Genomic DNA, 12160 nt, shown 5'->3' on the forward strand with positions numbered 1-12160 from the left:
ATTATGACATCATAAAGCTGTGGATTTTACCGGGAGTCGATTTGGACCAACGGTATGATGCCATAATCCACAATTTTCATGAAATTTTAATAAATCGCACACCCAAGTGTAGTCCGTTTAAGTTTGAATAATCGCTTGGGATGTGTGATTTGTTAGTGCGTATGAATTGTTTTGTTAGCGTTTAAGTGTCATTTAGCCGATTCGTAGTTCATGTAGCATTTTCCTTGGTTTTAACGCCGATTCTCATTTAATTATTAGGATTACTAGATCGTCGGTGCGTATAGTTACGTTGTGAACATTCTCAAGTGAATGGTGCTATATCTTATATGAATTTGTAAACTCATATCTTGAAAGCGATAGGGATTCGATATGTTGCATTTTTATTGCGTAAAAGTCTTGATTGGCCATTTACTGTGTTTTGGTATTTGTGAATAGTTTGTGAAATGTTTTAGGAGATGTGTTGTGAAAGGTTATATGTATGTATTTGTGAAATGCTTTATAAAATGCATTTTATTCATAAAATAAGTTGTGAAATGTGATTTGTTTTTCCTTTGTGAAACCATTTGGGTGATATTGACCCCGAATTGGTTTGAGAATTGGGAGGATGTTGTTGTGAGTTTGTATTGGTGCTCAATATCACTGTGAGCCCAATTAGGGGCTTGTGGATATGCATACTAGTTTATGATATCCTTGTACGTCAGCCACTAGCAATATAGGTGAAGACCTTGCCAAGGAGGGAGCTTGATTGCCTTATCACGAGTATTATGCGTGATCATTGTTAGATATTTGAGCACAAGTTTGATCAATGGATGGACTAATGACATATGATTTGAGATTGACCAATGGAATGGATTATTACTGTATGATTTTGACGAGATTGATCAATGGGCTAGATTATTGATGTTTGTTATAATATTATTGATTTAACGAATGTTTTCTATATGTATATGGTTATGTTAAAGCAATATAATTCTTTTTCTTCTTATAAGTTTGTTATATTATGGATTTGTGTTAAATGAGTTTTGATTTGGTTTTGTAGATGTGCATAGTGATTGCTCGATTTGCTTGAAAGAAATACGCACTATTAACTGAGCTGTGGTTGCTCACTCCTCTTCTTCCCAATTTTTTTCAGGTTTTTTTGTTAGAGGCTCCGTCCTTCAGATGGGAGGATAACCATGTCACTCCTCCATTTTGATAGGTTTCAGGGTATGATAGAATCTTAGGTGCGAAATAGACAATTAAATTCAACTTTAGCTTGGCCACGCAACCCTAACCTTTTTTCTCTTTGTGGGAGAGAGAGATCTCAAAGTGCTAAGCTTCCTATCTATGGCAAACTCAAAGGTAGAAATGAGTAGTGACGATGCACGATCATTAGAAGGTGAGTATCAAGTGTTCTTGAGTTTCAGAGGACTCGATACTTGTTATGGATTCACAGACTTCCTCTACCACGGCTTAGTAAATGTGGGAGTCCACATATTCAAGGATGAAGATGAACTTCGCGTCGGCGAAGTGATTGGTGGGAACCTTTTATGTGATATCAACAACTCTATGATCTACATACTCATCTTCTCTCGGACTTATACTTTCAGTAAATGGTGTCTTCGTGAGCTTGCGCACATAATAGACAAATCATCTTAGTCAAACAGGAAAAAAAGTCTCCTTTTTATTTTTTTCGATGTAGAACATGAAGATGTTAAATTTAAAATTCCTCGATATAGCGATACTTTACTGGAGCACGCGCACAAAGTTCCCTAACGAAGTCAAGGCGTGGAGGAAGGCTCTTGCGGAGGTTGACGAAATCATGGGATGGAACGTAAAAAAGGACGAAAGGTAATACTTTTTTAAGAGCCCTACCTACAACTTTTTTTTTTTTGGTTGTATGATGTACACAATTTAAGAACCTTGTTTCGCGGAAAAGTTGAGAGACCCGATTACAATTGTGCAATGATTTAGGGATGCGATGCTTTCGCCCCAAAGGAAAAGGAAAAAGAAGAAACACTGATTGGCCTTTATGGTCAGCAGGGTCTCCCAGCCAATCATTGGATATTCCGAAACATGTGAAGAAGAATTGGACGCATGACGGGTGAATGGTTGCCAATGAGAAACCTGCAATAATTGGACTTCTATCAAGCAAAATAAAACAGAGAGTTGAAAAGTGAAAGAAAGAAAAAGTGGGCCTTCAGCTTATTTATAAGAAAAAGCAGCGAGAGAGAAGATCGAGAGGGTGCCCGGGAAAGAAAGAAAAGAAGCGAAGAAAGAAAGGGAAAACAGGGAGAAGGGGTTTCTGTGCATACTCGCCGCCACGGACATCTCGCCGAACTGGATTGATTACGTATTGTAACGTTTAGTAAGTATTCACACTCTTCGTTCGTTCAATCGAAGTATTTTTCGAAATTATGACACAATTTCGTAGTTTTGTGAAATTTGAGCCGTGTAGTTCGATTTCTGAGATGTTGAGTTATGAAATTTCATGAAAATTGTGGATTATGACATCGTAAAGCTGTGGGTTTTAACGGGAGTCGATTTGGACCAACGGTATGATCGGAATGAAATTTTAGGGTTTCGCATGCGAGTTTCATATTCCGTTTAAGTTTAAATAATCGCTTGGGGTGTGCGATTTGTTAGTGCGTATGAATTGTTTTGTTAGCGTTTTAAGTGTCATTTAGCCGATTCATAGTTCATGTAGCATTTTCCATTCTAATAGGTTTCGAGGTGTGACAAAACCTTAAGTGCGAAATAGACAACTAAATTCGACTTTAGCGAGGAGAGAGAGATCTGGAAGTGCTAAGCTTCCTCGCTATGGCAAACTCTGAGATAGAAACGAGTAGCAACGCTGCACGAGCATTAGGAGGTGAGTATCAAGTGTTCCTGAGTTTCAGAGGACCCGACACTCGTCATGGATTCACAGACTTCCTCTACCACGGCTTGGTAGATGCGGGAGTCCGCGTATTCAAGGATGATGATGAACTTCGCGTCGGCGAAGTGATTGGTGGGAACCTTTCACGTGCTATCAACAACTCCATGATCTATATACCCATCTTCTCTCGTACTTATGCTTCTAGCAAATGGTGCCTCCGTGAGCTTGCGCACATAGTAGATAATGTGTCTCAGTCAGACGGTAAAAAAAGTATCCTTCCCATTTTTCTCGATGTAGAACCCGAAGATGTTAAACTTAAGACTCCACAATATAGCAATGCTTTACGGGAACACGAGAAGAAGTTTCCTGATGAAGTCAAGGCATGGAGAAAGGCTCTTGCAGAGGTTGATGAAATCAAGGGATGGAATGTGAAAAGGGACCAAAGGTAAATACTCTTTTAAGACCCCTACCTATTTTTTTTATATGACGTACAACGTTGCCAAGTCAAATGAGTTCTTTTCTTCTTTTTGTAACGGAAAGTATTGAAAACTACCTCCAATTGCTGCTCTCATTCAACTTTCCATCCTCTGCTTTGTCTTATAAGACTACACAAGGAAACTAAGATTCGGTGAAGAAAAATCAATATATCAATATTCCATAGAAGCGAGAGAAAACTGCAGTGTTCAATGTACAACGCTACATTTGTCTACATTATCTTGGTTCATGATTCTCCTATTATGAGCGCTAAGATTTTTTCTAGTCTTAGCTATAAATGCCGAAATTTTGTTTATGCACGATTTAGTAGCCACTTGGTAACTTTGGCTATTGTGTAAGCCAATACTATAGTCTTCAGACATTTCTATAATTACATATCAAAAACATATCAAGTGAATTATACCAAAATAGCCTATACTGATTAGTCAATGTATTGAGATCTCGTTCGTGATGTACTTCAATCTATTCAGGTAAATTTTGACAATCCCACGTGTGATGTGTCGGTATGAAATTAATCTAGTCAACTAATGACGATTTTGTACATTGCAGCCAAGCAGAAATTGTCAACTTGGTTGTTAAAGAGGTTTTGGAGAAACTGGAGCTAAAACAAAAATCAGTGACCGAAAATTTAGTCGGACTTGATGATCGGGTAAAGCACTTGATAGAGTTATTAGCTGTCAACAATCTTGATGTGCGGCTCATTGGAATATATGGAATGGGCGGCATTGGTAAAACAACTCTTGCCAAAGTCGTCTTTAATAAACTTGCTTCCCACTTTGGAAAGTGTTGTAGCTTCCTTGAGGACGTCCGAGAAAGCATGTCGACCAAGGACGGAATAATCCAGTTACAGAAAAAATTATTGTCTAACATTGTTGGTTCTAAATCTGCAGAAGGAGTCAATGATAGTGAGCAAGGAATGTGGAGGATTGAAGCAATATTTCGCACTAAGAAGGTCCTTGTGGTTCTGGATGATGTTGATAATAAAGAGCACATTAAGAAACTAATAGGAGATAAGTCATTATATTCGGGATCTAGGATAATCGTTACAACAAGAAACACAACTATTATGCAAGTTGCGGGTTTTAAAGGTACAATTATACCGTATGAGATGCTTAAGATGGAAGACGCTCTTGCACTTCAGCTTTTTTGTCGGCATGCCTTTGGCAGACCCTTTCCTTCGGATGATTATCATGGGTTTTCCAGTGAAATTGTCCAAAGTACAGGAGGGCTTCCTTTAGCAATTGAAGTGATAGGTTCATTACTTAATCAGAAAGACAATGCATTTTGGGAAGAGACATTGGTCAGGTTAAGGAATGTACCTGAGGAAGAGATTCAAAAGAAGTTGAGGATTAGCTATGATGACCTAGATGAATATCAACAACAAATTTTTCTCGATATAGCATGCTTCCTTTTCAATGAGAAGAAGACGGATGCAATTTACATGTGGGCCGATTGTCAGTTTTATCCTGAAAGAGGAATTGAGGTCCTTACCAATAGGTGCTTGATAAAGATATTGGACAATAACAAGTTCTCGATCCATGATCAACTAAAAGACATGGGAAGGCAAATTGTCCGTCAAGAAAGTCCAAGTGACCTTGGAAAGCGGAGCAGGTTGTGGATTGCACAAGAGGCCATCGAAATCATTAGAACCGAAAGGGTAAGTAAGAAACGTCCGATTTTCAAATAGAAGCTGTATATTTTAAGATAAAGGATTCTATTTAATTTAGGATGTTTATCATTTGTTTCTTTCACATTCAAGTTGTAAAGCATAGTGGTTGGAAGTTGAAAAACTTCTTCACAAAATTTCAAATTCTCACTTGCAGAGGAAGAAGAAGGTTCAGGCGCTTGAAATAAATGTACAAGATGGCTCCATAGAGATTGCAAATGAAGAGTTTGAAAGATTACCAAACCTAAGGTTCCTCAACTTAAGCAATGGAACTTTTGCTGGGAACTTTGCACAGTGTCATTCAAAGTTGAGATGGATTTCTTGGTCTTCTCCTTGTCAAGATTTTAGGGCGAACAATATGTATTTGGATAATCTTCTTGTTTTTAAACTTGACGGGAACCACTTCACAGATGATTCAAAAGCATGGGACTTGATCAAGGTAAATTACATGATTTAATTCTAGTCTAATTGTCCTAGTGTTGCTATGCATTGGTTCTTACACTTGACACATCCATTTTTACAGAGGGCACATAATTTGAAAGTTCTATCTCTTACGGACTGTCGTGGCATAACAATAATCCCAGACTTCTCTAAATGCCTGGGTTTAGAGAAGTTGACTCTTGCACGTTGCTACAATGTAAAGAGACTCGAAAGCTTCATTGGAGATCTACGGTCATTGATTAAGTTAGAGATTGTAGATTGCATAGGTCTTACGTATTTGCCTGAAGAAGTGGGTGCACTAGTGCAGCTTGAACGCTTCTCATTGAAGGGATGTTCTGAGTTGAGAGTGATTCCAAGCTCACTTGGGAATTTAACCTCATTGATAGAGTTAGACTTATCAAAAACGAGGATAAGGAAACTTCCCAACTCCATTGGAAAGTTAAAATCATTACGCACCTTGCGTTTCGCAATATTTGATCATCGCGAGCATCATGCTTGGCAGTTACCTAATGGCATCAGCACTTTGGTAAATCTTGAAGAGTTGGATCTCTCATGGCATAATGTGACAGGTGAAATTCCTGTTGGAATCGGAGAATTGTCATCTTTAATAATCCTAAATTTAATTGCTACCGGTATTAGCGGAATTCCCAAGACAATCAACAAGCTTTCTCGCCTCGAAACACTCAATTTGGGGGAATGTCATTCGATTCAAGTGTTGCCGGAGCTTCCCAAAAGTTTGACCTGTCTACTTGTTGAATCTAGGTCATTGCTCTCGATCCCAAATCTATCGAACCTTACTAATTTGGTTGAACTGCAACTATGTGATGGCTCTAAGGCTACAGAGAAATCAAACCTACTCCCGGGATGCAATTTAAGGTGGATTTGGAGGTTAAATAGTCTGAAAAGGTTAAGGTTAAACTTGCTAAATGTCCCTGCACCTCCAGAGTTGGCTTATCTTTCACATGTGGAAGATCTTAGTTTGCATAGCCTAGACCTAGAAACCCTCGGGCAGCTTCCGTCCTCTCTGCTGAGATTGGATTTACAATTCTCTAGCATCAGGTGGGCAGAGTTACCTCTCTTGACAAATTTGTTGACTTTAGAGTTCTATCGGTGTGAAGTGGAAGACATCCCACTAGAGGGACTTCCACGACTGGAGAAATTAACTGTTGACGATTGTAAACGGCTTCAAAGATTATCCATTCCTTCGGCACTAAGTGAGCTACGGCTAGGGGAAGTGTCAAAATGTTCAGAGCTGGTTGAGATACAAGTTGTGGGTCTTTTGAAATCATTGGAATCCTTGCGCGTTGATGAGTGCGAATCTCTGACAAGAATTAGCGGGTTATCATACTTGAAGAAGCAGGAGGCTTTGACAATCCTAGGCTGCAACGTACTTGCTAATGTTGAGGGCCTTGATGAGCTGGAGTCTCTGAAATCGTTGGAGGTCCGGATGTGCCCGTCATTGAGAAGGTTGATTGATGCATTTTGCACAAAAATACCAGATAATTGCTTCATCAAAATAAAGTGGTGTGGAGACTCTATCAAAGATTTTGAAATGTCCTTGAAGGATTACAAAAACGAGATTCTTCAGAATACATCAAACAAGGTGCGGCATCTTCTTCATCAATGTGTGGGACTTTTGTTTACTTCCTTTTTTTGCCAAATATCCTCCTTTCTTTAGCCAGACAGTATCCGCCCGTTTAAAGTTGCCATTTTTTTTGGTTGCAACGTAATTTCTTGGGTGGCTGATTTGTTTCCTTGCATTAGTCACTCATCTCTACTTCCTTTTTTGGTGTTTTTCATTGTCGGTTCCTAAAGCAATCTTTACCCCTTCTCTTGAGGTTCCCAGCTTCTGCCGTACTTTAATTACTTGGGTTGCACGTTTTTATCCCTATTTTAGTTACTTGTCTCCACTTGCCTTTTTGGTGTTGGATCGTTTTGGTTCTTTATCTTGTCAGTAAAGTCGTTTGATATTATAAATATAATTGTAGTGATTATGGATTATTTGATTCAATTGCTGCATCGATGAGCTGTGGAGAAATTAAAGTCCCATGGTTTGATCATAGCTACAACAGAAGAGAAAAAAGAACTCAATAGATTCTGCCGCGAGTCACCATATGGGAAAATGAATGATGAACAAGGGCAGCTAACTCGTCATATATATGTTTGGTATTATGATGATCCACCTCCTATGAACATTAGAATGTTTGTTTTGCCTCTTTCTTTAATAATTATGTTAGAATGCTTTTGCAAGTTAATTAAGAGCTGATCTATCCACTTGCAGGTTAAGCACTAACTGTTCAGAACTATACAACACATTTATTTGCTGTTTTGCCGGTGCTTGCATATATAATGGGCTTGATATAATTGTTCAGAACTATACAACAATACATTGCAACTTTTCATAAAAGAGTTCAAACATCAGGACGTGGATAGAAGAGGTTTGGAATTGAAAAGAGCAATTGATAAAAAGGAACATGTAAGAAGAAAGAAACAGTGCAACCCTTTCAAGTTGTGGGTTATAATGAAAAGAAACAAGGTACAAACAAATCGGCAGTAACTTTGTAGTTATTGGTGACTATAATGGTAAACAAATAAATAGTGATTCTCAACTATACTATAGGTACTTCAGAAAGAAGCGTCAATTTTCAAGAAATACAATGCTATTGATTCCAAATTTCATATACGGAAAATTGTCTTCTTTCCTTACCAAAAAAAAAATGGTAAACAAATCGACAGTAACTTTTTGTCGTGCTTTTGTAAGTGGCTAGTAGATTAGTACATTAAGAAGGCAAACGTACATGTAGAAATTATGAACAGAAGGAAATAATGCCCGCTAACTCTAGCTAGCATTGACAAACTAAGAAGAACTACATACTTCACTAAATGTAGCATTCATGTACCAAACACAATCTTTTGACATTAACGTACAATTTATAAGGTTACAAAAACTTTCTATACAATTGCAAAAGACTATCTCATGTGTATTGCAGTTTGTGAAATTTTACTTATGGTACCACCTTGACTATAGTTTTTCGCTATTAGTGGATCTCGTCTGTCTTACGATGCTTAGGAGTGATACCTGTCGATAGGAATTAGTCAAGCTAAATGTTAGCACTATAATATTTAAAAAGAATTTCTTTTAATTAGGAACTTTTTTTAACATTAAAAAAAAAATTCTAATGACTCCATTCTTAAGTACTTACAGCAGTATAAAAAAATGGTTCCACAATCGCTTAATCTATCCTTAATTCGATGGTCAATGAGAAAGTGAGTAGTTACGGTCCTCAAATCAAAAGTGGAAGAAATTGCTGTTGGAATGTCTACTTACGGAGGTGTTAAAGTACTTTTTTTTCCTTCTTTAGCTTGAAAAAGGGAATCCGTGATGACACAGTACTTCTAGGTAGATAATCATCTAACTCATTTGATGTTTCGTTTAAATTTACATTATCATATAAGTATTACTAGTATTCCACTAAACATCTCAGTATTTTATCCTAGATGTCTCTATCTAATGGATCATGTCTACGCAGTATTGGAATTCGGGTAAATACGTAAAAAGGTTTAATGCATATCCAATACATTTGTTGTTTGCTCTCACGTTGGACTTGTTACATCAACAGGTAGAACATCCCTTCACAATCATATTCGTCCTCGGAGTTGAGAAGAATAGTGATGGGTCTGAAATTGTTGGTGGAACGGAGAGGGAGATCGAAAATGCGACCCCGGGTTCAGTCACGTATGAAGGATTGGTTGCCCAGGCGAAAGGTTTCGGTTTTCGTTTGGAGAGAATTTGGTGCAAGGCTCCTGGTGGAGACCGGGTGTTGCTCGTGGAGATCAAGAGCGATAAGCAAGTGAACGACGACATGGTGCCACTAGCATCCAAAAGAGGGTTTGTTCATTTGTACGTCGAGGGAGGGTTTGACAGTGAGCCGAGCACAGCTACAAATCAAGTTGAGGATCGAAAATACCTTTCTTCTGTAAGTGCCTCACAGCTTTTCCAGTGTATTCCAATAATTTATATCATATACTTATTAAAAGTTCAAAATTAGTTAATAAAAGAAAAATCGAATAAGTATTACCGATTTTACGCTGGACATCTGAGTATTTAAACCTAGACCTGTCTCTAACTAATGAATGATGTCTGTGCCTGTTGGATCTTAGGTAGATAAGCAGAAAGCTTTAATAGATATCCAATACAAATGTTTTTTGGCTCTCACATCGAACTTGTTACATCACAGATGGAGCGTCCCTTCACAATCATATTCCACCTTGGAGTAAAGAACCCCAGTGGGGGGTTGGAGTCCGTTGGTGGAATAAAGAGGGAAAAGGAAAATGTCATTCCTGATTCAGTGACATATAAAGGATTGATTGCTGACGTTAAAGGTTTCGGCTTTCGTTTAAAGAGAATGTGGTGCGAGAGTCTCCGTGAATACTGCGAATTGCTCATAGAGATCAAGAGTGATGAGCAAGTGAAGGGAATGGTGCTACTAGCATCTAAAAGAAGATCAATTCATCTGTACGTCGAGGGAGGGGTTGACAGTGAGTGGGAGGGAGAATACGATGACGAGATGATGGAGATGTTAAGGGAGGAGGCAATGAAGACTGATGTGTATTCTGACGAGGATGTGTGGGATGTTTCAAGTGCAGACTCAGACTCAGACTCTGCATCTGTGGGTGAAAGCGAAACTGATGGCACCTCCTCCATTGATGATTTCCAGTCAGAACCAGGCAATGCTGAATGTTTTGAGGCCACAGGAAATAGGCGGCAAATGAGGGACGGAAGAATTGGGCACTTTGGCAATGTCGATGGAGGGAAAACGACGAGTATGGAAAATAGAAAGAAGGAGAAGGATGAGAGTGGGGAACTTGCCAACCATAATGATGTTGTTCGGTCAAGTTGCCGAAGGTGCAATGGAGTTGAACATCATGAGAGCTCCTGCAAAGCTACAGTTGAAGTTGAGGATGAAGGGGACCTTTCTTCTGTAAGTATTGACTATTTGCATTATCTTAATTGTGCAGTCCTCAAAACTAATGTGAAATTTCAACGTGGTCCAGGTGAAGAGAGATATAACTGTGGAGACTGACCAAATACCTACAAAAACAAGCAGAGGAAGTGGGATCGGATGTGCTTCAAACCAAAGAAGGGATCCTGCAGAAAGAAGCAGAGGAAGGGGTACAGCTTCAAGTTTAAGAAACAGCAATGGTTCGAGATCAGGTAGGGACGCAGCTTCCACTTTAAGAAAGGGCAAGGCATTAAATTCGGGAAGGAGCATATCTTCAACTTCACAAAGCAGCGCTACTTTGAGTTCAGGAAGGGGCAGAGGTTTAATTTCAGGAAAGGGCACAACTTTGAGCTCAGAAAGATACACGATTTTGAGTATAGGAAGGGGTAGAGGTCCTAGTTCAAGAAGGGGCACAACTAATATGGGCGCAAGTTCAAGTTCAGGAAGGGGCATAGCATCTAGTTCTCGAAGCAGCTCGACTTTGAGTACAGGAAAGGGCAAATGTTCAACTTCAGGAAAGGACGCAATTGTGAGTTTAGGAAGGGGCACAACTAAAATGGGCGCATGTCTAAGATCAGGGGCCGACAAAGGTTCTTCAAATCCACAAAGCAGCACGACTTTGAGTATAGGAAGGGGCAGAGGTTCAACTTCAGGAAAGGGCGCAACTGTGAATTCGGGAAGAGGCACGACTTTGATTTTAGGAAGGGGCGCAACTGAAATGGGCGCAAGTTTAAGGTCAGGGACGGACAATGGTTCAAGCTCGGCCAAGACTGAGCCTCAAACATCGAGTTCATGATGAACTAAATCAAGGTAAAGTTCAAGTTTCTTCCGATGTTCTTCCAACTTTTTTTTTTTTTTTTTATGACCCAGGGAACCCCCGCACGGCCGACAGCCGGGAGGTAAACCCTGGGGGCGACACGTGCTAGCCACCACACACGTGCACCGGTTAAGTCACCCTGCGGCACCCGGGATTCGAACATTCAACATTTTGCGAGAGGAAGAGTGCGCACTCCAGCAGCGCCACCCAGGCGGGTGGTTCTTCCAACTTTCTTTTAGGAGGCCTAAAATCAACATGTGAATATGAAACTATGTTTGGGTAAAATCTGTTTCAGATGCAAGGCAGGAACACATTTCAAGAAATTTAAGGTTGCGGCATGGTTAGAAGATCACGAACGAAAACATCAGCAGGAGTTGTTCTAACTCAGGATTGTAAAGGAGCAATTTAAGGACTTGTTCGAATCGTGTTTCTTGTTGATATTCGTTTTTATTTGCTTGTCATAATTTGTTAGCTGAATGTGTACAGAAATGGCTCTGTTACTAATAAGGATGTTATCGGCAGCTTTTTCAATCATTTCAGTGTGTAAAAACATTTAAATGCAAAGTGTCGTCCCTACAGCAATCACTAGTGTTTACAAGTAGTCATTAAAGCTTCAAAGCTTTAGAAAATATCATGCCTGAAATAGTTCTTGATAATACTGTGCAATGCACGGGCTATTGACCTTGTGTGAGTTGATTGACGAGCCTTATTAATACGCACAAAAAAGAAAAAAGATTGCGAAATGTTCAATTAGGTCTGTCGACATTTCTATGTAATCGAATCCCTAAACTATTTGTTATGTTCAAGTTGGTCCTTCCATTGCTGATAGATGCTGACGTGGCATCTTATGTAACAATTACAATATAAAAGATTGTTGTCAA

At 39.2% G+C, this 12160-nt stretch overlaps 1 protein-coding gene across 2 annotated transcripts; it reads left to right on the forward strand.

Annotated features, from left to right (window-relative positions):
- The first annotated feature begins 1996 nt into the window (after positions 1-1996).
- LOC115674271 (disease resistance protein L6-like) lies at positions 1997-11847 on the forward strand. 2 transcript variants are annotated; one of them, XM_056310651.1, is made up of 9 exons: positions 1997-2347; positions 2687-3302; positions 3902-5009; positions 5176-5457; positions 5542-7062; positions 9080-9436; positions 9698-10441; positions 10515-11272; positions 11575-11847. In XM_056310651.1, exons 2-8 carry the CDS (start codon positions 2800-2802, stop codon positions 11256-11258), a joined length of 5259 nt encoding a protein of 1752 aa, XP_056166626.1. In that variant the 5' UTR covers positions 1997-2347; positions 2687-2799; the 3' UTR covers positions 11259-11272; positions 11575-11847. The 2 variants fall into 2 exon arrangements, with proteins under 2 accessions (XP_056166626.1, XP_030452481.1); XM_030596621.2 differs by having other exon boundaries at positions 2705-3302.
- The last annotated feature ends 313 nt before the right edge of the window (positions 11848-12160 follow it).

Source organism: Syzygium oleosum, unplaced genomic scaffold (genome assembly GCF_021117445.2).
Source record: "Syzygium oleosum isolate NSW1041296 unplaced genomic scaffold, Sole_v2.1 Sole_v2.04, whole genome shotgun sequence".
Classification (NCBI taxonomy): domain Eukaryota; kingdom Viridiplantae; phylum Streptophyta; class Magnoliopsida; order Myrtales; family Myrtaceae; genus Syzygium; species Syzygium oleosum.

Bases quoted from the DNA above. Each gene is read 5' to 3' on its own strand.
- LOC115674271 (XM_056310651.1), top strand. From the start codon at position 2,800: ATGGCAAACTCTGAGATAGAAACGAGTAGCAACGCTGCACGAGCATTA. The intron at 5,010-5,175 runs GTAAGTAAGAAA...TCTCACTTGCAG, and splicing joins AAATCATTAGAACCGAAAGG to AGGAAGAAGAAGGTTCAGGC. The intron at 10,442-10,514 runs GTAAGTATTGAC...AACGTGGTCCAG, and splicing joins ATGAAGGGGACCTTTCTTCT to GTGAAGAGAGATATAACTGT.